The following is a 24,455-nucleotide window of genomic DNA, read 5'->3' on the forward strand; positions in this document are numbered from 1 at the left end:
AAGAAAACAAAGGAGCTTGTGGTGGACTTTAGGAGACAGAAGAACGAGGTCCAGCCACTTTTGATTGACGGAATTTGTGTGGAGAGGGTAACAACGTTTAGATTTCTAGGCATTGAGTTACAGGAGGATCTGTCCTGGAGTGTTAACACAAGGGGGCTTGTGAAGAAGGCACAGCAGAGACTGTATTTTTTGAGAATTTTAAGGAAAAACCATCTTCCACAAAAGCTGCTGCTTGCCTTCTATCACTGTGCCATACAGAGCGTGCTCACGTACGGTTTATGTGTGTGGTACGGAAGCTGTACTTCTCAGGACAGAGCAGGGCTGTGTAGAATTATTAAAACAGCAGAGAGCATTATTGGCTGCTCACTCTCCACCACCACGTGCCATAGAAAAGCTACACCACCACGTGCCATAGAAAAGCACTAGACATATCAAGAGATCCAACGCACCCTGGTCACCATTTCTTTGAGCTCCTGCCATCGGGACGGAGATATAGAACTATGCAGGCAAGAACAAGCCGTCTCAGGAACAGTTTCTTCTCTAGAGCGATTTTGGCCTTAAATGGAAAGCCTGGACTTTGAAGTCATCTTATTTTACTTGTTATTTGTATTATATTTACTGTTTTTAATTAGGTTTTGTAATTTTGGATTATGCGGAATGCTTTATCTGAGTGGATGTAGCAACCGAGTAATTTCGTTGTTCCCGCAAGGGGACAATGACAATAAAGATATCTTAAGTGCCAAGAAAGAAGGTCTTCCATCTGCCAGAACTGTAGGCAGTTAGCGATGGCTTGGGCTTATGCTATTGGAGTGTCTGTGCAATGACTTCATTCCAACTGCCCTTCTAGAAATGCATGCCAGATCAAGAGCTTATTGTATGGGCCAACTTGTCTTGTCTGTACCATTTATGACTGGAAGATTGAATTCCATGCACTGCCACATGAGGGTGTGGGTGTGTGTACAGTTTATAGACCTGCAACGATTGCTGATGTGGCAGCCTCAAAGTTCTAGGCAGCCTTGAACCAGGGTTATGAGGGAGAGGGAGAGGGGAATTTCGGGGGGGGGACTTGGGGTCTCTTCCAACTGGGCTTGGGGTCAGGCTTGGAGCTGGTTTGCTAGCAATCACCATTTCAGCCGGGGAGGGGGAGTTGCAGAGAGTGGGAGAGGGAAATGCAGGGACTGGAGTTCTTTCACCTCACAGCTACCATCCCCACAATCCTAATCCCCCTTCAGGATACTTAGTGTATAAACTATCAGGGGTTTACCAATTCCCCTACAATTTATACTCCAAGTATCACTCTGTGATATACAGTCAGCAGAAACAAGACCTGGAGCTGACTGTGGCTCAGATCATCAGCTTCTTATAGCAAAATTCCAGCTTAAACTGAAGAAAGTAGGAAAAACCACTGGGGCAGTAAGATACAATCTAAATCAAAAATCCCTTATGAATACACAGTGGAAGTGAGGAACAGGTTTAAGGATTTAGATTTGGTGGACAGAGTGCCTGAAGAACTATGGATGGAGGCTCATATTATACAGGAGGCAGCAATGAAAACCATCTCAATGAAAGGGAAATGCAAGAAAGCAAAGTGGCTGTCCAATGAGGCCTTATAAAATAGTGGGGGAGAGAAGGCAAGCAAAATGTGAGGGAGATAGTGAAAGATACAGGAAATTGAATGCAGACTTCCAAAAAATAGCAAGGAGAGAAAAGAGAGCCTTCTTAAACGAGCAATGCAAAGAAATAGAGGAAAACAACAGAATGGGAAAAACCAGAGATCTGTTCAAGAAAACTGGAGATATGAAAGGAACATTTCGTACAAAGATTACCATAATAAAGGAAAAAAGTGAAAAGGACCTAACAGAAGCAGAAGACATCAAGAAGAGGTGGCAAGAATACACAGAGGAATTATACCAGAAAGATATGGAGGTCTTGTACATCCCAGGTAGTGTGGTTGCTGACCTTGAGCCAGACATCCTGGAGCGTGAAGTCAAATGGGCCTTAGAAAGCACTGCTAATTAACAAGGCAGGTGGAAGTGATGATATTCCAGCTGAACGATTTAAAATTTTAAAAGATGATGCCGTTAAGGTGCTACACTCAATATGCCAGCAAGTTTGGAAAACTCAGCAGTGGCCAGAGGATTGGAGAAGATCAGTCTACATCCCAATCCCAAAGAAGGGCAGTGCCAAAGAATGCCCCAACTACCGCACAATTGTGCTCATTTCACATGCTAGCAAGGTTATGCTTAAAATTCTACAAGGCAGGCTTAGGCAGTATGTGGACCGAGAACTCCCAGAAGTGCAAGCTGGATTTCGAAGGGGCAGAGGAACCAGAGACCAAATAGCAAACATGCGCTGGATTATGGAGAAAGCTAGAGAGTTCCAGAAAAACATCTACTTCTGCTTCATTGACTATGCAAAAGCCTTTGACTGTGTCGACCACAGCAAACTATGGCAAGTTCTTAAAGAAATGGGAGTGCCTGATCACCTCATCTGTCTCCTGAGAAATCTCTATGTGGGACAAGAAGCTACAGTTAGAACTGGATATGGAACAACTGAGTGCTTCAAAATTGGGAAAGGAGTACGACAAGGTTGTATATTGTCTCCCTGCTTATTTAACTTATATGCAGAATTCATCATGCGAAAGGCTGGACTGGATGAATCCCAAACCGGAATTAAGATTGCCGGAAGAAATATCAACAACCTCAGATATGCTGATGACACAACCTTGATGGCAGAAAGTGAGGAGGAACTAAAGAACCTTTTAATGAGGGTGAAAGAGGAGAGCGCAAAATATGGTCTGAAGCTCAACATCAAAAAACTATGATCATGGCCACTGGTCCCATCACCTCCTGGCAAATAGAAGGGAAAGAAATGGAGGCAGTGAGAGATTTTACTTTCTTGGGTTCCATGATCACTGCAGATGGTGAGAGTAGTTACGAAATTAAAAGACACCTGCTTCTTGGGAGAAAAGCAATGACAAACCTAGACAGCATCTTAAAAAGCAGAGACATCACCTTGCCTACAAAGGTCCGTATAGTTCAAGCTATGGTTTTCCCAGTAGTGATGTATGGAAGTGAGAGCTGGACCATAAAGAAGGCTGATTGCCAAAGAATTGATGCTTTTGAATTATGGTGTTGGAGGAGACTCTTGAGGGTCCCATGGACTGCAAGAAGATCAAACCTATCCATTCTTAAGGAAATCAGCCCTGAGTGCTCACTGGAAGGACAGATCCTGAAGCTGAGGCTCCAATACTTTGGCCACCTCATGAGAAGAGAAGACTCCCTGGAAAGGGAGTCACTAGGAGAAGGGGACGACAGAGGACGAGATGGTTGGACAGTGTTCTCGAAGCCACCAACATGAGTCTGACCAAACTGCGGGAGGCAGTGGAAGACAGGAGCGCCTGGCGTGCTCTGGTCCATGGGGTCACAAAGAGTCGGGCACGACTAATGATTAAACAACAACAATCACTCCTCCTGTCATCGCTTCCTCTCTCCTCTGCAAAACAAAATACTACTCAACATTACATACATGCCAGGAAACTCATAGATCCTTGTTAGATTATTTTAAATTTATTATTAACATTTTAATTTAGGGAGAGAAATGCTCCCCAAGTGTTTGGGTGACACACCCTTATTTTTGGGAGGTCTCATTTCACTTGCAGACTGACAGGCCCTTAACCAAAATAAAAAAATTCCTTCAGTAGCACCTTAAAGACCAACTAAGTTTATATTTTGGTATGAGCTTTCGTGTGCATGCACACTTCTTCAGATACACTAGAAACAGAAGTGTCAGACCCTATATATATACAGAGGGTGGTGGGGGTGGGTGGGAATGGGAACAGACTGGAAAGGGAAGTTGCTGAATTGGAAATCATTACCAAGCTTAAAACCATGGAAGCACCTGGGATGAATAGAGATATCGGATTCTTATCTCATTATGCATGATCAAGCTTTCTTTAGCACCTCAGCCCAGGACTAATTGCAGCCATCAGCAGCCATTAACACCCATCTACAGGTTTACCACTCCCATCAGCCCATCTCCCATTCCCACCCACCCCCACCACCCTCTGTATATATATAGGGTCTGACACTTCTGTTTCTAGTGTATCTGAAGAAGTGTGCATGCACACGAAAGCTCATACCAAAATATAAACTTAGTTGGTCTTTAAGGTGCTACTGAAGGAATTTTTTTATTTTGCTTCGACTCAGACCAACACGGCTACCTACCTGTAACTAGGCCCTTAACCAGCCACTTTTGCTATTAGGAGGAATGATGCGAATTAAACAGCTCCTGTGCATAGGAAACATGATGCACGCTACCCGAAAGGAAGCTGCTCTTGTCATATCAGTTTAGGGATTTCTTTTCATGAAAGGAATATTTCATCATTCAGTTCCCCACAGTCTGAAGTACGGACAGCACAGGGGCAGTTTTGGTCTGGGATGTGTGACTTGTCCTTTATCCTGGGGGCAACCAACTTATCACAGGCCTTGTGGCCCTAACACTCCCTCTTCTTCAGCAAGCTCAGTGGCTACTAGCACAGTGGAGGAATGGCTCACAGTAACAGTATAACCATTTCAATATTTTTAACAGAATATTTTAATTTTTTAAAATCAAAAACAAAGACCCCCTCCCCAGTGTAAACACACAAATAATACAATTTTGTTTCTCTCACTCTAGTTGATAATTTCAAGTAATATCTGAAGTGCCTTCAGAAAGAGGCTTTAGTGTAATGTCTTTCCTTTTTATTTTAATATATTGATTATATATAATATTGGCAGGGCGGGGGTTCTTTTGTTTTTTCCACCATTTTGGCAGGGTGGCACTGAGGGTTTGCTGTTGCTATGCACTGTTACAGAAATAATGTTTGACTCTTGCAGAACTACGTTCTTCCTGGTCTTCCAGTCAAATGTATTTATGTAAATGAGAATAAATGATAACTACAGCAATGACGCGGGTGGCGCTGTGGGTTAAACCACTGAGCCTCTTGGGCTTGCCAATCAAAAGGTTGGTGGTTTGAATCCCCGCGATGGGGTGAGCTCCCATTGCTCAGTCCCTGCTCCTGCCAACCTAGCAGTTCGAAAGCATGTCAAAGTGCAAGTAGATAAAAAGGGACTGCTCTGGCGGGAAGGTAAACGGCGTTTCCGTGCGCTGCTCTGGTTCGCCAGAAGCGGCTTAGTCATGCTGGCCACATGACCCAGAAGATGTACGCCGGCTCCCTTGGCCAATAAAGTGAGATGAGCACCGCAACCCCAGAGTAGTCCACGGCTGGACCTAATGGTCAGGGGTCCCTTTACCTTTACCTTTACCTTTACAGCAATGATCTGAAAATTCAAAAGCAGTTTGCATAGTCCATTGCACAGGGCTCATTTTTAATAGCGTATTAATGTGTTATTTGTTCCACTTTGGCAGGAAGGATTTGGCAAGAAAGATCTGTGTTGCTCTGCAACCATTTCCTAGAGATGAGATGCCTGGTCATCCTCTCTATCCTCTGACATACGTGATTTTTGCATGTAAATTTGATTCACACTAAAAGACATAAACCTACAAAGGGCTGCACCTTTAATATTTTAGTTCTTCTTAAAAGAAACACTGCTGAGAAGGCATTTCCTCAGGTGTTTGGCTACAGGAGAACCTACCAGCCTTGGGAATTCTCTCGAGGTTTTTAGACTGCGAGTTCACGGTCAGCCGAACTTCGGTGCTGAACTCCTGTTCAGGGGCCGGCAGGTGCTGCCCCTGCTCCTGCAGGAGGTGGTGGAACGTGGCTGCCAGGTCGGCTTCGGCAATCATGGATTCCCTCTGGGAGGGGTCTTCCTTGGCACCGGGAAATCCTGCAAAGCTCTAAGAAGAAACAGTGCCCATCAGCCTCAACCAGGATGCAGTTTGATCTCTCATTCTCCACATTGACAGGTAAGCGTCTGGAGGAGGGTCACTTCCTCAGTTATATATGTGATGAATTGATACCATCCCTGATCAAAATGATCTTTTTTTTTGCATGCACACACCCCAAATCACATGGGACCCAGGTGGCGCTGTGGTTAAACCACTGAGCCTAGGGCTTGCTGATCAGAAGGTCGGCGGTTCGAATCCCTGTGACGGGGTGAGCTCCCGTTGCTTGGTCCCAGGTCCTGCCAACCTAGCAGTTCGAAAGCACGTCAAAATGCAAGTAGATAAATAGGAACCGCTACAGCGGGAAGGTAAACGGCGTTTCCATGTGTTGCTCTGGTTTGCCAGAAGCGGCTTTGTCATGCTGGCCACATGACCTGGAAGCTATACGCCGGCTCCCTCGGCCAATAATGCGAGATGAGCGCGCAACCCCAGAGTCGGTCACGACTGGACCTAATGGTCAGGGGCCCCTTTACCTTTACCTTTACCCCAAATCACAATGGTGAGTGAGAAACTATGAGAAGGCTTGCGGAGGAGGAGGAGGAGGAGGAGGAGGAGGAGGAGGAGGAGGAGGAGGAGGAGGAGGAGGAGGAGGAGGAGGAGGGGTTTGCAATGTGCAGCCACAGTCACTCTGGTAGCTGCCAAGAGGAAAAATACTAACTTTCCACTCCATGTCTCAAAGTTGGGTGGCTGTTAAATATGTGAATGGTCTACACTGAAGTGTTGTGCTTGAGTTAACATAAGGAGATCCAAAAGCATGAATAGGACTGTATGACACTTTCTATGTAATACTGTACCTGATGTTTTACTGCCATTGTGTTTCAAATAATTCCCCATGGGAAAAATTTATAATCTTGTGTGTGTGTTTGTGTGTGTGTGTGAGAGAGAGAGAGAGAGAGAAAGAGAGAGAGAGAGAGATGGAAGTGATAATCTGTGGTGCTCCATCATTGAAGGCTGAGTCACACGTGCGACTCACTGCTTGATGTTGTCAGAAAGTCTTTGGAAAGTGACAACAAACAGAAGCCTCCTGACGTCTGAATCTGCTCTCTCACTTTCTAGCCTATTTCCAACTTGTAGCTTTCACTAATACATTTCACAGGGCAGACAAACATGCTTATACGACAAACTGGGCTAGCAAAGGTCAAGAAAATGAGAGGAATGAGGGAAGGGAGCAATTCTGCGGTGCCAAGGATGATGCAAGCGAACAGGCAGGCAGGCAGGCCACCTTAATACCTGAAGACCTTCATTCCCAGGAGAGAGTTGCACAGACTGCCGGCGAGATTGAGCAGAATATTCTGAGTCCATTTCAAAATCAAAGGGATGGACAGACAGCAGGCGCTTGGTCTTGCGCATCTTAGAAAGCACAGAAAGTTTAAGACACCAGATTCCATTGTAAATACAGTTGATAGTAAAATATTTTCACAGGTCTCTTGGAAAGCTTAGTAACCATCTTGCTACTTTCCACGCAGTGGTCTGCAGGGGTTTTTTCTCGCAGTTCCCTAGTTCTATGCCAGAGTTCTCTCCTATGGGGTGCTTTTCAGGTCAATAAGGAACAGGGGCAGCTGAGGGCTCTTCCATATAGATTTATACAGAAAACATGCAAACACTCCTTTGAAAGAAATTTACTTCCCCCCAAAAGGGCAGAAATAAGTTCAAACAAAAACAATCAGATCAAGGATTCAGCACTCTGAATTTGGAATTTCTTCAAATGTTGATTTCCTTATACATATACTGAAATGCCAAAGCTGAAGTTAAAGATCTGAATCTGAGGATTTAACATTTCAGTGAGAATTTTTTTCTCACCTAAATAACAATTCTTGCTAAAATAAATCATTTATATGGGTGAGGCTATCCTACTGGGCTCATGTCAAGGTCCATGACTCAAGATCATTAAACTTTTATTGGCTAACAGTCGGTCATTCATTAATATACTTCAACAGCTTTTGCACACTCCATACTGATGGTTATAGAAGGGCAAAATAGTGGGTTTCCTTTTCTTACATTTTCAGTGGATGCAGAGGTATAATTTAGATTCTTCTTAGAGACTGTGAGCACAGAAATAAGAGAACATCACCCAGAAGCCAGCTTGAGGCATGAGGGCTCCAATAAATGACTCCACAGGAAATGAGATTTATATCAGAAATCAAAAGCAGTAAGATTGCCGTTTCCCAGAGAAAAAGGAGTAAGATCTTCATTCAAGAAGGCCCAGCGTGACATATAAACGAGTTCTCAGTGTTAACATGGAAGAAAGTCCATTCCCAGGTGCCCTTACCCTTGCAAAGCACTCTGCTTCTCCGCCATCGATAGCATCTTCTGCCTCTCCCTCCTCACTGTCCTCATTCCCGCTGTGGAAGCGGCAGTCACCTGGACAGCAAAGAGATGGGCCCCCAGGTCAGTCAAATCAGGCCTGCGAGGTGCACTTGGGAAGTGGCTGTAGCTCAGCAGGAAAATGCATGCTTTACTTTCAGAATGTGTCAGCCATCTCCACTAGAATGGGTATTAGCAGGGAAAACACAGGAATATAGGAAATTGCCTTATACAGAGTCAGACCATTGGTCCAGCCATGGCAGCAGCTCAACATTTGAGGAGGCCTCTTTGCTAGTGCAGGAGCTGCTTGGCCCTGAACCTGGGATTGTCTGCATGCAAAGCAGATGTGCTAAGTTACAGCTGAGCTATGGCTCTCCTCCAAAGATGAGGAAGAGCTTCTGGGATTTTGGGAAATATTGAAGGAGGCACCAGTGGTCTGACTCAGCATAAGACCACCTCATCCTCATTTCTGATCATTGCTATTATATTTTTTTTTGAATGCACAGCATTTGTTTCAATCTTAGGCATTTCACTCAGAGGTAAATTCAATGGAGCTCACTTCCAAGTAAGTGGCTCAGATTGTGGCCTGAATGTTTGCTGTTCCCGTTATGGGGATGCCAAAGCCAATTTAATCCCCTTCCTCTGTCCCTGACAGACCATACCTCTGTGGCAGAGCATCTGTTTTGCATGCAGTAGGTTCCAGGTTCAATCCTGACCTCTCTTGGTGGGGCAGGGTGTATAGGTTTGTTCGTTTGTTTTTAAGCCACTTACTGTTGATGTCTGGCAAGCTATAAACTCTGTCATGAAGACCTAGAATAAGAGGAAAATGCAACGTAAATACTTTTAAAATATATTTTGCAGTAAGTCTGACGTAGGGCTGAATAATTAACCCTTTGAGAATGTATGTACAATTGGTAAAGACAATTAAAAATAGCATCTATTATCAGCCTGGAGCCCCAGATTAGACTGAAAATCAACAAGCTTGTGGTCACATGCAAGTTAGTTCCTAAGAAAATGCTCTATTGGCTTTGAGGGGCAATTCCTGTTAGGAAACAGTTACCTGTGCCTGGTTTCCACTTAAATCAACATCCACTGACACATGTAATATGTATACAGGATATATCCTTAGGCTTTTCCTAGCAAACACTTACAAAGATGTGGTGGAATAATAACTGGGGTTGCCACAGTGCCAAAATGTGGAACATAACAAAGGCATCTCCCCATCCTGCAACATCATGCTGTTCCCCTGGCCATGGGTTGATGCTGTGGCACCAGAACATCAGCATCAGGCTAGAAATGCAGGCCATGCCAAAACAGCATGGAGAACAGCCCTGTATGAAGCCATGAAGTACAATATAATGCACCTGATAAGTTATAACTAACTTTTGCAACAGACCCATAACCAAGGGGCCACAGAGCAGCGTGGATTTCCCTGGTTTGCTTCGCAGAGGGTTCTGCTGTCACACTGTCAGCATGCCAAAATCAGAGGGTGCTCTGTTAACCATCTTGATCTCTGCTTATTAATGATCCAAAACCCCAGGTATCATCAGGCAAATGAAGGAGGGCTGAATGTAAATGACCCCATCCTTGGCATGATTTTGGTATGCTTTTGTATAAAACTAATGTGCTGTGTGATGTTTTTACACTGTTTGTTATAGCTTTATCAACCCGACCCATCAAGGGTTAACTCAGACTCCGTGTTGACTGACTGGACATTCCAGGAGGGGAGTGGAATGGTTGAATGTTTAAAGAGAAGGGACAGCCTTTTGGTCAGTGGAGAGGGTGCTGGGGGAGCGGGAGTGTGAGGGTGGTTGTAAAGAAGATCTAGGAGAGTAGGTTTAGGTTAGGTAGTCGTTAGGTTATCTAGTACATGAGTAACAAGGTTATTACCATTGAAACTCAGCTTGTACAACAGGAACACCTTAAAGCAACCATTACGGTCTTGAGAAATAAAATTTCCAGTGTTAAAGTGCCAATCAGAAAATCGTCTGTGTTATTTTCCAGCCAAGGTACATGAAACTCATTCATGAGGACACCCATTAAAAAGACGACATTTCCTTCAAGAGTGGAACTGTTAGTTTGTATCTTTGGGGTGCACCAAGAGGGCGAGCCAGGCAGACCGACCCAGGGTATCCTAAAGTTACCTCAGGGAAGGGGCAAGCTTTTACAGAAAGGGATTTCTAGAGGCAGAACTCCCTATACTGTGGACCCAAGGGATAGTCTCAGATACAGCCCTGAACTTTAATAGGGACCTGGCCATGGTTGTGCTGGAAGAGAGTCTCTTTTGTATAAAAGAAGAGGAAATAGAATAAATCCCTTGAGTGCATGAGGGAATACAGAAAGGCTAAGGGGAGCAATAGGGGGAGGCTCAGTTTACCCCAGACCATCCCTGTTAGTTCTTTTAATAAGTGAGAGGTAGAATAAATAAAACGGAAGCAAGGGTCTTTCATTGCATGCTGTCATTTTAAAAGTGAACAGGGATACAAATTTTCCCAAAGATCCCATGCTGAAAACAAGGAAGACCCATAGAAAAAACCTTCTTCCTTGATGATCTCACTGAGCCAGAGGTTTCCAAATGTCACTTCTCATGGAGTGTGTTGTAAATGGCAGCTTGCCTTCACATGACAAACCTGCAAGGCTGCTCAAGGCTGCCATCTATTGGCCAGGTACAATTCAGCAGGTATGTGCACTAGGAACAAAATGCACACACATGCACACTTTCAGGCCTGATAATGTGCATGTATTCCAAAGTAAGTCCCACTGGGTTAAGATGTGCTCCAAAGTTAAGAGTGCCTTGGATTTCAGTTTCAGACATTAAACTTTTACAGATCTAAAGAGGGTGGGGGAATTAACAAGCATGAGAGGGAAAAAAATCTGAGATTCTCCTAAGCATATCATTATTGTTAAGTATGTAGGTTTCCAAAATGGTTTTTTAAATATTACTTTCAATAATGCTGTTCATTATATATTCCATATTTTATTCTAATTTGCTTTAGAGTTCTTGGACAAGCAAGGAGTCTACCTAAGTACACAGACAATATAGGTTCCAGTGGTGCTTTTGGTAACACAAACTGTGAGGTCTTCATTGCACAGTGGCTCCCATAATGCTACAATCGGTTAGCCTACTGCATCAATATTTGACAGATAGAAAAGGAGGATAGCAAGACAAATAGACAAAACAAGGCTTCATAACCGGAAACAAATGTTCAGCCATCAGAAAGCTTTGGCCATATTAGAGAATGCTTCACTGGAAGGAACCCTGGAGGTCAATGTGTCCCAGGAAAGCCAGCAGCAAGTCATTATGTTCCAGCTGCAGAGCAGATCTATTGGACTGGGTTCAAAGAATTCTAAGCAGAAGGAAAATAACCATTAGCAGTCTTCCACAACACACAGCCACACAGTGCTAAAAAGGTAGGGCCTTCCCAGAAAGGAAGAGGCAAACAAAAGTGTGAATGAGCCTAGAGAGGCCTGTTTAGTCTGCATTTCTTCCATTGTCTCCCAAGAAAGACTGATGCCCACAATAAGTGTGTTCTGAAGTATCTCCCTCACAACTGAGGGCCTAATGAGGCAAGGTGGCAAATATCTCTGGTCAGACCTCCCATTTCATTACATTTTGGCAAATTGCAGTTTCATCCAGGGCTGGGGCAATCTGGGCCTGCATCACAGCAATGGGAATTAGTGGGTCTTAACCCTTTGTCTGGTCCATTGCCCCAAATAATTCAGTCCCTGAATTGTCATTTGCTCTGTTAGGAAAAACATGCATGTATTGGTTGCTGCGCCATTTACATTTCCCCAAAAATGGTGAACCGCAGCTTCATGGGAGGGCATTTTATACTACACTCGCCGGCAGGTGATGGTGCACATTCATTTCTTTGGTCCGATTGTTCCTGCCCATCGTGACTTTTAGACACACTATGAAAACATGCAAAGACTGTTACCTTGAAAACTGCAGAGAGATGAATGTGTACACAACGTGACAACAATTGCATGAAATAGTAGTAGAAGCAGAAGTAGTTGTTGTTACTACCATTATTTTTTTCATCTCCAGCCTTTGTTTCTATAATGTCTTATCTGGACATTTTATTTTACTTGGCCTGCAAAATTAAATCAGATCTGGGTAATCACCAATTTTTGTGTTTTCGCAGATGGCAGCTGGGCCAGTCTTATGCATCTTGTTCCCTGTGGGGAACCTGATACCTGCATAGCTCCTAAAGAGCCTCATTTGACTTTCTTCAACAGAGACCACCTTCAGATGCTCCAGGAAGATTTGCCATCAATCTCTCAACAGTTAATGCTAACGACACCCCCAAGCACTAGATTGGTTGCTATTAGGAACTGTAACCAATGGTTCTGCCTTCAAAAATTGTTGCTGGATTAACTTCAAATCAACTGCAGCTAACTTCCAAGTGAGTGCCCCTAATTTTAGCATTAAGTGAAAGGGCAAACAGCTCATTGCAATTCACTTTTTCCAAACTGCTCACCACTGGTGATTAATTTCTAAAAACAAAGGTGCTGGGATTCAAGCCAGCTGAGAAACCACACTCTCTAACTTTGGAGCCATGTCACTCACTCCAAATGTGTGGGAACAGACTGTGGCTACTCAGATATAATGATTGTGATTTGTGGTGACAGTTAATTTGGTACCCAGTATTCTGTGGAACCTTCAGAGTGCTGTATAGAAAGATACTGAGAGGACCCCCCCCCAAGACCCCTGCCCATACCAAGCAAGGCAGGATTCATTTTCTGTCCATGTGTCATCCTTCCGTAGAGCAACCGCATCACCTTAGCACTTCCAAACCGCTTAAAACGAGATTTCACATGTTCATAATACCATTCCACAGATCCAGTCTTCACAATCCTGTCCAGTAAGAGGGAAAAAACGGATTATGTACACAGGTACATAATTAATTCAATCAATTAAAACACACCTGTTGAGTTTAGTGCTGTTTTGACTGCACCACACAAGCACAAATCATATAAAAAGGTAACATTTCCATTAGGATTAGGGAGCAATTGCCTGTGCGCAGGCCCTCATGTGAAGGATAGGAGTCGGACCATTCCATGGAGTCAGATTAGCCCTGGCCTCTACATCCACATGTTGACTGCTCCCTGCTCATGTCCAGGGGCTGTTGGGGAACATGGCTGGCCCAGCTCCTTATTCTAGGCACAAGTGTCCTGCATAGGTAACACAAGCCTGGGGATAAAACATTCTGGGGGAAGCAGGGAATTCAGCAACCAAGTTTGCGGAATGAGAGATAGAAAAGATTGGTGCTTGGCAACAAGAATCTGTCCTGCTTACCTGGATAAATGGCAAGGATCACACACCCAACCTTCCTCCTTTTTATTGTAGCGGCTGCAATTTTTACAGGTGTGTAAGTGGCAGTCTAAGCATTTTCGTTTGCTGTTCACCAGGAACTTGAAGGGCTGCAGGCAGTGAATGCAATGAGTTTCATTGAGGTGGGATTGACTGGACAGCAGCTCACGCTTTGTGCTTTCTTTCTCAATCTTGCCTTTCAGTTTCCTTTGGAAAAATGATAATAGGAGTATTTAGCACCTGAATACAGGAAGTAAACGTTGAGCAAAAAACAAAGGCTTCAAGATCTAGCCAGAAGGCACAGAAGAGACGTCAGATGATTCTGCCCTAAAAGTTGGTTCAGAACTCAACAGGAGAAAATGGTTTGTTCAGGCTCCATCAAATGTTTGTACAGTATTCAGTTAATACTTAGCACATTTCAGGGGTTCAAAACATTTCACATACTGTTTGAGTAATTCTTAACAACCAAACCCTCAGCATGCCGATGGGTAAAGGACTAGTGAATTTGTGTCAGAAGCGGTGGGATCCAAACTGGGAATCTCCTGGCTCTTACCTTCTACAATCCTCCAATTCTCACCAGTAACAAACATGCACCTATCAAGGCTAGGACAATGTAGTGTTTCTCTCTGGCCACGGAATGTGTCTCTCTCACTGCTTCAGGCTTGGACTTTAAGAGAGCATCTGGGTGGTAAAACTCATGGAGAAAACCTCTCAATCTGCCTCTGACTGCTTTCATATATTTGGCTCTAGTGATGATTGTTTAGGAACAGAGAGTCCAGATTAGTGGCAAACCATTATGGAACTCTGTCGAAACCCACACCCATTGTTCAGCTTCATGACTCAGAAAAACATTATGGGTTTCCATTAAATAAATATAGTGCAACATCATCACATTCTACAGTATATTATCAAAGTACTCAAAGTACAAGCAGGCATATGTCCTCTGAAGAAGGCTTGGGGATCTGTCCTGCATGTCTGCTTTGGCTGCAATAACAGCAGTAATAATTGTATGATTCAGAGTAGAGTACTCAGGCTCCCAGTACGTTTCCGAGCACAATTCAAAGTGTTGGCGCTGACCTTTGAAGCCCTAAACGGCCTCGGACCAGTATACCTGAAGGAGTGTCTCCACCCCGTCGTTCTGCCTGGACACTGAGGTCCAGTGCCAAGGGCCTTCTGGTGGTTCCCTCGCTGTGAGAAGCCAATCTGAAGGCAGCCTTGTTTATAATAATAATAATAATAGTGGTTTCCCCAACAGAAAAATAAAACTCAGTAATCTATTAAAACTCAGTAATCTATTAAACATTAAACATTAAAAGCCTCCCTGAACAGGGCTGCCTTCAGATGTCTTCTAAATGTCTGGTAGTTGTTTTCCTCTTTGACATCTGTTGGGAGGGCATTCCACAGGGCAGGCGCCACCACCGAGAAGACCCACTGCCTGGTTCCCTGTAGCTTGGCTTCTCGCAACAAGGGAACTACCAATGCAGCAGAAAGTGGCTGCATTGGGGTGTCATGATAAACCAGGGTACAATCACAGGGGTGGGGGGCCTTGCTTCATCCAAGGGCCACATTCTCTTGTGGATGACCTTCAGGGGGCCACATGCCAGTCAAAAGTGGGCATGGCCAGAGCCAAAAAGTGGCAGAGCAATGGATGCACTCTTCTCTTTGCATGGTATGCTTCATTCCAACCATGCAAAAGTCGGGGTTTACAGACACTTGCACGGCAGGGCAAACAAGAGGAATGGTCACAGTCCAAGGTCACCTTAAAGATAAGCAAAAGCACTTGAGTGGGATGAGGAGGCTCAGGGGGGGGAATCCCAAGAGCTGGGCAAAGAGTCCCGGGAGGGAGGCTGGATTCACCTGCAGGGCCTGAGTTCCCCCAATTCTGCGAAGGAGTTTGTTGGAGCCTCTGGTTGACGCACCTTCTCGCTCCCTTCCCCTCTGCTAGTGTAGCAATGTTTGGAAGCTTTCACTTTCACTTTTCATTATGGCAGGGATGGGAAACTGGATCTCATCTGACACCACATATGATACCAGGTGTAGGCCGTGGGCATAGTTTGGGGTTTGGAGAAAACAGCCTTGCAAGCCAAACTGGGACCTACGCTGATCTATGGCTTGCTATGTCAGCCTAACCTGTGGTAAATCTCAACTATGGTTTGTTTCATAGAACTGTAGAGTTGAAAGTGACCCTGAGGGTCATCTAGTCCAACCCCCTGCAATGCAGGAATCTCACCTAAAGCATCCATGACAGGTGGCTGTCCAACCTCTGCTTTAAAACCTCCAAGGAAGGAGAGTCCGCCACTTCCTGAGGGAGACAGTTTCACTGCCAAACAGCTTTTACTATCAGAAAGGTTGAGAGTGGAACAGAACAACCCTGCTGAAAACTATGGGTTGTGAAGCTGGCTTGTTTCAACAAACCATAGTTAAGCTCTGAATCCTGTTGTTAATCTTAGCTAAAACTGCAGTTAATTTAAAATGGAAACTAAAGCTTTTGAACTTCTTCTCACAGCCATGCTAGAAGAGGGGATGGGGTGGAGACAGCAACAAGCCCAAGACTTGCACAGGCTGGTACGTGACACACTAAACTATGATTTGTTTATCATGACATCCACATGCAGCCAATGTGAAAGCAAAACCATTCTAGAAACTCTACTCCAAGCAGAATAGCCTTGTGTGGTGTCTAAAAACACCTCCTGGTGAGGTTCTAATCAAAGTGAATGCCTTTGTACTGGATTATAGCAGGACAGGATTCTGCCAGGCTGTGCAATAGGTTTCTGTTTGCTTTCAGAGCAGCTAGAAATAAACACAGCACTCTGTTTGCCTTTGGGGCTACAAATAAGAAGTGCAATGTTTGGTTAGTAGGATGGGCCCCTGGAGGCTTATTTTGCATGTAGGCAGGGCTGGAAATTTTTCACCTAAAGAGTAATTACCAATGCTCTTGTGGTACATTAACTGACACACACCTTTTCAAAATGTTTTCTATTCCTATTTTAGGATATGGCTGGGAGCGTGACCAGCTACAGAAACCTCCAAAGAAACAGACAAAAAGATACTGATCTTAGCTAGGACTTGCGGAAAACAAACTTTTCTGTATACATGAATGCTTAAGTGACGCATTAAGAAGACTTGACAGTTTGGGGTTCTGGTTTGGTCCATGAGATTAGCCCAGCCATTGAGCCTATGCCACCACTGGGCATTTGCCTAGATGAGAAGAATCCAGGACAGGACAGGGGAGATGTGCAAGAGTGGTGACTCAAACCCAGGGTGCCACCCTCCACACCTCTATAGCTGGCAAAATCAAGCGAGGAAGGGCCCAAGGATGCCCCCAGGCCAAAAGGGATAGAGAGCTTGAGGGCACCACCAGAGAACCCAAAGGCAGGCCAAGTTGTGTGGCAACAGCAGGTGGCAGAAGACAGGGCAGAGGAGTGCTAACGGGACAGCAGTTTTCTCTCTTGTCACAATAGCAAAATGTCCAAAAGGCATATGAGAAGAGGTGGAAGAGCAGGCAGAGCAAAGTCTGCAAAGAGCCTTCTCAACACAAAAATCTGCCTTTGCCAATGTGGTGCCCTCCAGATGTGCTGGCTGGAGCTGATGGGAGTGACAGTCCCAAGCATCTGGAGAACATGAGGTTAGCAGATACCAACCCACACCATTGCGAAGCCAAACAGAGCCACTTTAACATCCCATTGCATTGAATGGGAAACTTTGTTTTTCTTCTGCCCTTCCTCTTAGCTGAGAGTGGTGTGCACAGTCCTCTCTCTCCATTCATTTATGTCTTCATGTCTTCATGTGTTTATTGCACTTAAATCCTGCCCTCTTTTCTTCCAAGGAGCTCCAGGTGGGGTCCATGGTTCTCTTCCTCATTTAATCCCCACCACAACCCTGTGAGGTAGGTTGACAGATAGTGGCTGCCCCAAGGTCACCCAGAGTCATTCTTCCTGGCCCAGTGAGGATCTGAACCCAGGTCCAACACTCCAGCCACTGGACCACACTGACCACACCCTCAACAGATGGGGCTGAGAGATGGTGCCTGGTCCAAAAACACCCTGCCAGCAAAAGGGCTAAGTGGGGATTTGAGCCTTGCTCACTCTGTTCCTAGTCCCACACATGATTCCCTACCCCACACCCACTCAGATAAGCGGAAGATGCGATGAAGATGGGAGTGGCACTCGCTTTAGTGCTTAAGGGGCAGCCTTGTTGGTACTGCTCAACACGTCAAAGAGGGACGGCAAGGGTGTGACAAGCTCCCCGCCTTGGAAATTCCTATCCAACCCTTCAATGAAGCAGGCCTTTTGTGATCAGGGATACAAGAAGTGATGCTTATGCGTTGTGTGTTTATAAACTTGGATTTTCCAAAAATGTAACAGATTTCCTTCCAAAAGCTACCACTGTACATATCTGCTTATTCATAAACTCCAAGTAAATTTAACCTAGTGGTTTTAAATGAATCCATCATTTTTGTCACCGGAAAATGCCTTGTGCGTGTTACGCACAGTCCCAAAAGCCAAGCTGAGTGGGATGAGAGCAGACACTTCTCATTCAAGTATGAAGCTGAGATGGGGCTCTACTTTGTACACCAAACTGAGAGCAGGTGAGAAGATCTGGGCTCCTACCTCACTCCCATCCAGACTCTGTTCTCCATCGTTTCAGGTAATTTTCTTCCTATACCAGAGGTGAGCTGAGCTGGGGGCGAAGAGTATTTGCATAGGCAAAGCATGGGGACCTAGCTGCCTAACCCTCACCTTCACATCCCCGTTGATGTAAAAAATCACTCCTACCTCTTTAAACCTAACGTGTGGTAGACCCATGAATAAGCAGGCACAACTGCTCCCTTCGTATCGTATTTTACATGAAGGTTTGAAACTAGTTTGCTGCCTCAAAAATGTATACTGTACAACCTAAACGTCATTATCACTCTGGAAACTGAGCAACAATGCCAAACAACCATGGTAATAAATTCATCTTTGTTTTTGCAAGGTAGAATATTAGCTATCTTATCAGCACTTCATTGATACAAGTCCTTTAAAAGCATTCATGGACGTGCTGTAAATGTTTTATCCCAACTATGTGTTCCAAGCCTTGGCATTGTGTGAATTACAAATCGTAAGGGGCAGACTTTGGGGGAGCTGGACTCAGTGTTTTCAGAGTCAGTGGTCAGGAAAAAAACACACAGAGATCAATCCTCATCACACTAAATCAAGCTCATCAACATGCAAGCCCAGTTCTAGATTCCAAAGCTGTTCTCTATTCTTTCACTGCTGCTGGAGTCAGATTTACAATCTGAATATCTTTGCTTTCAGTTCTAGAACTTGTTAAGGAACAACTTTTACTAGACATACTTAGAGGCAAGCCAGCTCACAGATTCCCATCCCTGCACCCAGGTGCAGCCCTCCAATCACGTGTGTGTGTGTGTGTGTGTGTGTGTGTGTGTGTGTGTGTGTGTGTAAAGCTTTGCAACAGTTTTCCCAGTTCCCCAAACTACAAGAAGAGCAGTGGTGTTCGCGTGTCAAGGCCCCAAGAAATCCCAATAACTCACAACGGACACAATAATTATGGTTTGGTTTTTGGGCATTATTTTTGGCCACAACTTTATTTAAAATACAATTTAATTCTGAGTGTTGGCTTAGGCTTTGGTTAATCCATCTGTCCACCCTAAGGGACAGGACCATTTCCATCTGACCATTGGGTCAGGACCATACCATCTGCCCGTTGGGCAGGACCAATTCCATCTGACCATTTGGGTCAGGACCAGCTCCGACTTACCTAGTGGTTGGTAAGTCAAGTAAACACCCCAAGGGATTGGAGGTACGATTTCACTATACTCTCCTTCCCGCAAGGAGTGTTCCCTAAGGCTCGGCTCTGTAATGGACACACCATCCTTGCTTATGGCCGGATGATGGACTAGAGTCCCTGAGCCCCAGGATTCCTTTAATGGAATACTTCTATGAGGAGCAAATAATGGGGGGTAGGCATTTAGCCATGCCCCTCCAATACCATTTAACCAAAGCCTAACGGCCAACCTAACAAGTTGTGACAGATTGCTTGACAGTAGGCGAAAACCAAATGGCAACAGCCAATCAGCCAAGTGGGAAAATTCCTACTGGACCCCTGAATACAGGCGACCCCCGCTAGTCGGGCAAGCAGCGTCGACTAAAGCCTAAAGTCAGGTTGGGTGGGCGGGGAATTCGGCAGCTATTCAAAAGACTGGGGAAAACGAAAGCGACGCAATCATTAATTAGATGTGCCTGTCAATCAAACTCAAGGCACGCCCCGTGACTCAGCTTACACTTGGCCCACCCCCTCCCAGATTTTTTTCTGGCCTGTCCGCAAACGCCACTACACTCTATGAGTGTAATGGTCTATCTGCACAAGTGATGGCTCATGCAAACTTATCCCCATGCAACTGCAGGAGGCATTGGCTTCTCACATGCAGAAGAACCCTTGTGAACTAAGTGGTTCATGCAACAATTCTAACCACCTAACTATCCACAGGCAACTTTAGGCTCAGCCACTCTGCAGCCATCTTTGGGTACTGTGGCAATAGCAGAAATCCCCACTCAGTGATAATACACATTTCAATCCCCATAGTACCTTTTCTCTGTCTGGAGAATATTTAACTGAGAATGAATGCATGAAATGTCCCTGAGTCTTTGCAGAATTAGGGTCAGAAAACTCTTAGCACTAGGGCTTAGCTGGACCAAATAGGTCATCAAATCATCAGCAAATTAGAACACAATTGGTAGGCTGAATTCCAAAGCATCAGGACCATGGGCAGCATAGCAAAGTAGAGGCTGCTGTAGGGATCAGATACAAACAACAGTGGAAGGCGAAAGAGACAAGAGACAAGTCATACGGCACAGGAAACTATGCTGTAGTTACAAAGTATGACTTCATTTCCACCCCATTGTAGCACCACAGGGGAACAAGCATCACATTTGTTTCTTTCCAGACAAACCGCAAGAGGAAGCCAATAACAAACCTTTACCTCCTCTCATGGCTTGTTTGGAGACAATCAAACCACAAGCACTCGTCCGCATGCAATGCCAAGCTGGTGCTGTGAGGTTTCTTTCCTCTCCTGTTGGTGAAGAGAGGAGTCGGGTTGGTGTGAGTTTAGCAACATGCACCAGCATGGTGCTCTTTCATGCTGAGCCTTTGCTCACTTGTATGCCCCTCATAGCTGCCAAGTTATCCCTTTTTAAAAGGGATTTTCCCTTATGCTGAATAGGCTTCCTCGCGAGAAAAGGGAAAACTTGGCAGCTATGCTGCCCCTATGGCTTACTGCAAGGTGCAAAACAATTAGCCACTAAAACCCTGAAAGTGATTATACAGTATTTGGAACCTCACTTCCCCCTACAAGGGTAAGCCTGATCACCATTAAAATGATCAACCCCCCAAAGCAGTGATGAGATAATAATAATAATAATAATAATAATAATAATAATAATAATAATTTATTATTTATACCCCGCCCATCTGGCTGGGTTTCCCCATCCACTCTGGGCGGCTTACAACAGAAAAATGAAATAAAATAATTAAACATTGCTAAAAGATCTACAGATGCTAAAAGATCTACAGAACCTGCTAGAAGGCACCCCAAACCATGGAGGCCACATGACAACAAGGGGTCCAAGAGTACCCACAAACTAGTAGCATGAGCCGTCAGCAGAGAGGAACCCCATCCAGGACTAGGTGAACACTACTTATCTGGGGACAGCAGTCACCTACTAACAGTGTCTCTGCCACGTCTGGATTGAATTTTAGTTAAATAGCCCTTATCCTGCCAGAAGCAGCTTTGTCATGCTGGCCACATGACCTGGAAGCTATACGCCGGCTCCCTCGGCCAATAATGCGAGATGAGCGCGCAACCCCAGAGTCGGTCACGACTGGACCTAATGGTCAGGGGTCCCTTTACCTTTACCTTTATCCTGTCTTTTAGAGCAGCCAAGCAATCAATGCATCACCACTCCCATAGAAATAGAAAAAGAGAAATAGAGTTGCATGTCATCTGTATTGCAAACACTGCTGCCCACCTCAACTTAGACAGTCACTCCAGATGGATACCATCAGTTAGGGCAGGCACCCCCAAACTGCGGCCCTCCAGATGTTTTGGCCTACAACTCCCATGATCCCTAGCTAACAGGATCAGTGGTAGGGGAAGATGGGAACTGTAATCCAAAACATCTGGAGGGCCGAAGTTTGGGGGTGCCTGATTTAGGGTATCAAAAGCCATTAAAGATCAGGCATCAACAGTGTTACACTCTCCCCGTCTCTATCCTGACAAGGATAATCATACAGGCCAACCAAGACAATTGTAGTGCCTAAACTGAGCCTCAACCCACATTGAACTGGACCCAGCAAATCACTGATCCTGGAGCACCTGGGCCTGGCTGCAGATTGCCTGTTTAAGAAGCTCGATCAAGAGGGAACATTTGAAAGTGGTCTGTCATGAGCTGGATCTTTAAGATCCATGGAAAGCTCTTTTCAGGAACGGTCACACCCAGTGGCCTGTTAGGTAGCCTGCGACCACCCCCTCTTGTAACAAGGCAATAGTCATTTCCTTGGCCCACCCCCTGTCACCTCCTTGCTGGGTAGTATAAGCCATGAAACACACAAGTGGCCACACAATCCTGGCCAAGCACCTTTTCCACATCCTTGAGCTGCACCAACTGAAACTCATACAAAGAGTTCTTCAAGGCAAGGTCCAGACACTCCAAACTGTATAACTGATTTATTTTTAATCGCAGCAGGTCACTGAGTGGGTTCCCCCCCCCCCAGGGCTAGTGTATAATTAGTTGCAAACCACTCAAAAGATCTCATCTTGGGAGTACGAAGAGGATGCAATGGAGGGGGGGGGATTGCCCAAAACACTGGATGTAAGACTTACAAAGACAGTAGAAGTAAAGGAGGTTGGGGGATTTTATTGGGATCAAAAACTCTCCAGATTGCAAGAACAGATCTATTGCTATTTGAATACAATTTGTACTGCCTTCCTGGGAAATCTAGGTTGAGAGAATGAATCTGGAATGAATAAAATGAATTCTCTTCAGGCAAAGGGTTATAGCACATTGACAAAAGCCCAGGAGGCTTATAATGGTCCAAAAATGCATTTCCTCCTGGACCACTCATAGTACATGGACATAGGAAAGTTTCTCTTTTTCTTTTTCTCATTATGGATACTGTAAAGCCATGATTGTCAGTGCACGCATTAAAGAAGCCATCCATCTGATGACTCACTTCCTGCTTCTTCCCTCAAAGTAAATAATTCCTTTAAGAGGAGTGAATTAATCTTTCCTTCTCTTCCCAAGAAACATAGCAACTCTTTCACATCCTCGTCTCTGTTCTTCAAGGCAGGGTCCAGGCACTCCAAACTGTATAATTGATTTATTTTTAATTTTGCAGTATGGCAGCTTGTCCTCTCTGGTAAAAACACCATCAAACTAAATTATTCTAAAGAGGACTGGAAACCCTGACGAAGCCACTCCAATTCTCCTGCCTCTCCCCCTTCTGCCCTGACTCCTGTTGTAAGGATTAAGAATGAAAGAAAAATAACTATTCTGACTCTTCATTCCCTTCTAGCATTCAAAAGTCACTGTTGGGGAATTTTATGCGCAGCTAAGCTGTTCTCCCCACTGCCAGAATATTGTTTCTATAGTGCTGTGATAGAAGAAGAGGAGGAGTTTGGATTTGATATCCCACTTTATCACTACCCTAAGGAGTTTCAAAGCGGGTAACATTCTCCTTTCCCTTCCTCCCCCACAACAAACACTCTGTGAGGTGAATGGGGCTGAGAGACTTCAGAGAAGTGTGACTAGCCCAAGGTCACCCAGCAGCTGCATGCGGAGGAGCAGGGAATCAAACCCGGTTCACCAGATTATGAGTCCCCCGCTCTTAACCACTACACCACACTGGCTCTTCTTAAATATACTCCTTAAAGGTTCCATTTTACACCTGTGCATTCACAATTCTTCTGTGCCTAGAAAAATACTATACACTTCTGTACTTCAAATTATACTGCAAAACAATGCCATGGCCATGTTTCTTCCATCCATCCCAGGGCAGTATTGGACACCTGAGGAAAAACTACTAGCAGTTAGCTGTCTCTCAACCTAACCAACCTCACAGAGTTCTTCTGAAGAGAAAGGGAAAGTGCCACGTACTTTGAGCATCCCGAACTCTTCCAGGGAATTATTAAAAAAGCAATTGATGATCATAATTTAACAGCACCATGGATAAAAGAGAAATGCTTCACTGCCACGTGGAAAGGACTCTTCCTAAACTTGTTCCTGATGCTTTGTCAAGCACTTCCTGCCTGGCTCTTAAATAGATCTCCCAAACATCAAGGGCTGGAAACACAGATATTTCTTTTAAAAATTCAAAATTGGCATTCTGGGAGCTATGAGGGTAGGTCAGAATGTGCTGCGCCAAAGTGACATCACAGCAAGGGTGCCACAACAGGGGGGGGGCGGGCTCCCTGGCCCCTCCGCACCTCCAACGACGGCGGCCGCCACGCGGAGAGGCTGCCCCGCTGCTGCTGGCTGCCATCCGCCACTCAACAGTGGCCAGCAGGGCAGGGCGGGGCTGCACACGGAGGCAGAGCTCGCTGGGCTGGGGAGGTGACGGGCCACTGTCTCACTCTCCCCTCCCTCCCTCCCTGAGTTGGGCAAAGCAGGGTGCCTCTTGCGAGCCACCCTGTGCGGACTGTGCATGTGTGGGATGCCGCACGGGGCGCCACGCAGGCGCCGCCCCCGGTACCAGCTGGGGTAGGAATGCCACTGCATCACAGTGCATCACAGATCAAGGCTGAGCTTGAAACTGATAGAGCCAGAACTGCGTATAAATTGTAACATGTACTTTCAGAAGCATATAACTGAGACCTTTGAGAAGATGGAAAGAGCATTTTTGTATAAGCTGCATTTTCCAACCAACCGACTCCTAGAGAAGTCTACAAGATAAA

General features: G+C 45.1%; 1 protein-coding gene across 19 annotated transcripts in view; it reads right to left on the bottom strand.

Annotated features, from left to right (window-relative positions):
* MLPH (melanophilin) overlaps positions 1–24,455 on the bottom strand; it is an 81,126-nt gene that overhangs the window by 41,847 nt on the left and 14,824 nt on the right. For 11 of the 19 annotated variants that reach the window (XR_015948504.1, XM_088663371.1, XM_088663291.1 and 8 more), the window contains 6 exons: positions 13,490–13,711; positions 12,912–13,048; positions 8,962–9,000; positions 8,156–8,247; positions 7,117–7,236; positions 5,637–5,838 (listed from right to left, as the gene is read on the bottom strand). Coding sequence is in view for 18 of the 19 variants with exons in the window: in XM_088663371.1 (XP_088519497.1) it covers positions 5,637–5,838; positions 7,117–7,236; positions 8,156–8,247; positions 8,962–9,000; positions 12,912–13,048; positions 13,490–13,711 (812 nt within the window). In the remaining variant the exon portion in view is untranslated. The remainder of the gene's footprint in view (positions 1–5,636; positions 5,839–7,116; positions 7,237–8,155; positions 8,248–8,961; positions 9,001–12,911; positions 13,049–13,489; positions 13,712–24,455) is intronic. The other 8 variants (XM_088663689.1, XM_088663802.1, XM_088663603.1 and 5 more) reach the window with 1 other exon arrangement.

This window comes from Zootoca vivipara, chromosome 1 (genome assembly GCF_965207765.1).
Source record: "Zootoca vivipara chromosome 1, rZooViv2.hap1.1, whole genome shotgun sequence".
Taxonomy (NCBI): Eukaryota; Metazoa; Chordata; class Lepidosauria; order Squamata; family Lacertidae; genus Zootoca; species Zootoca vivipara.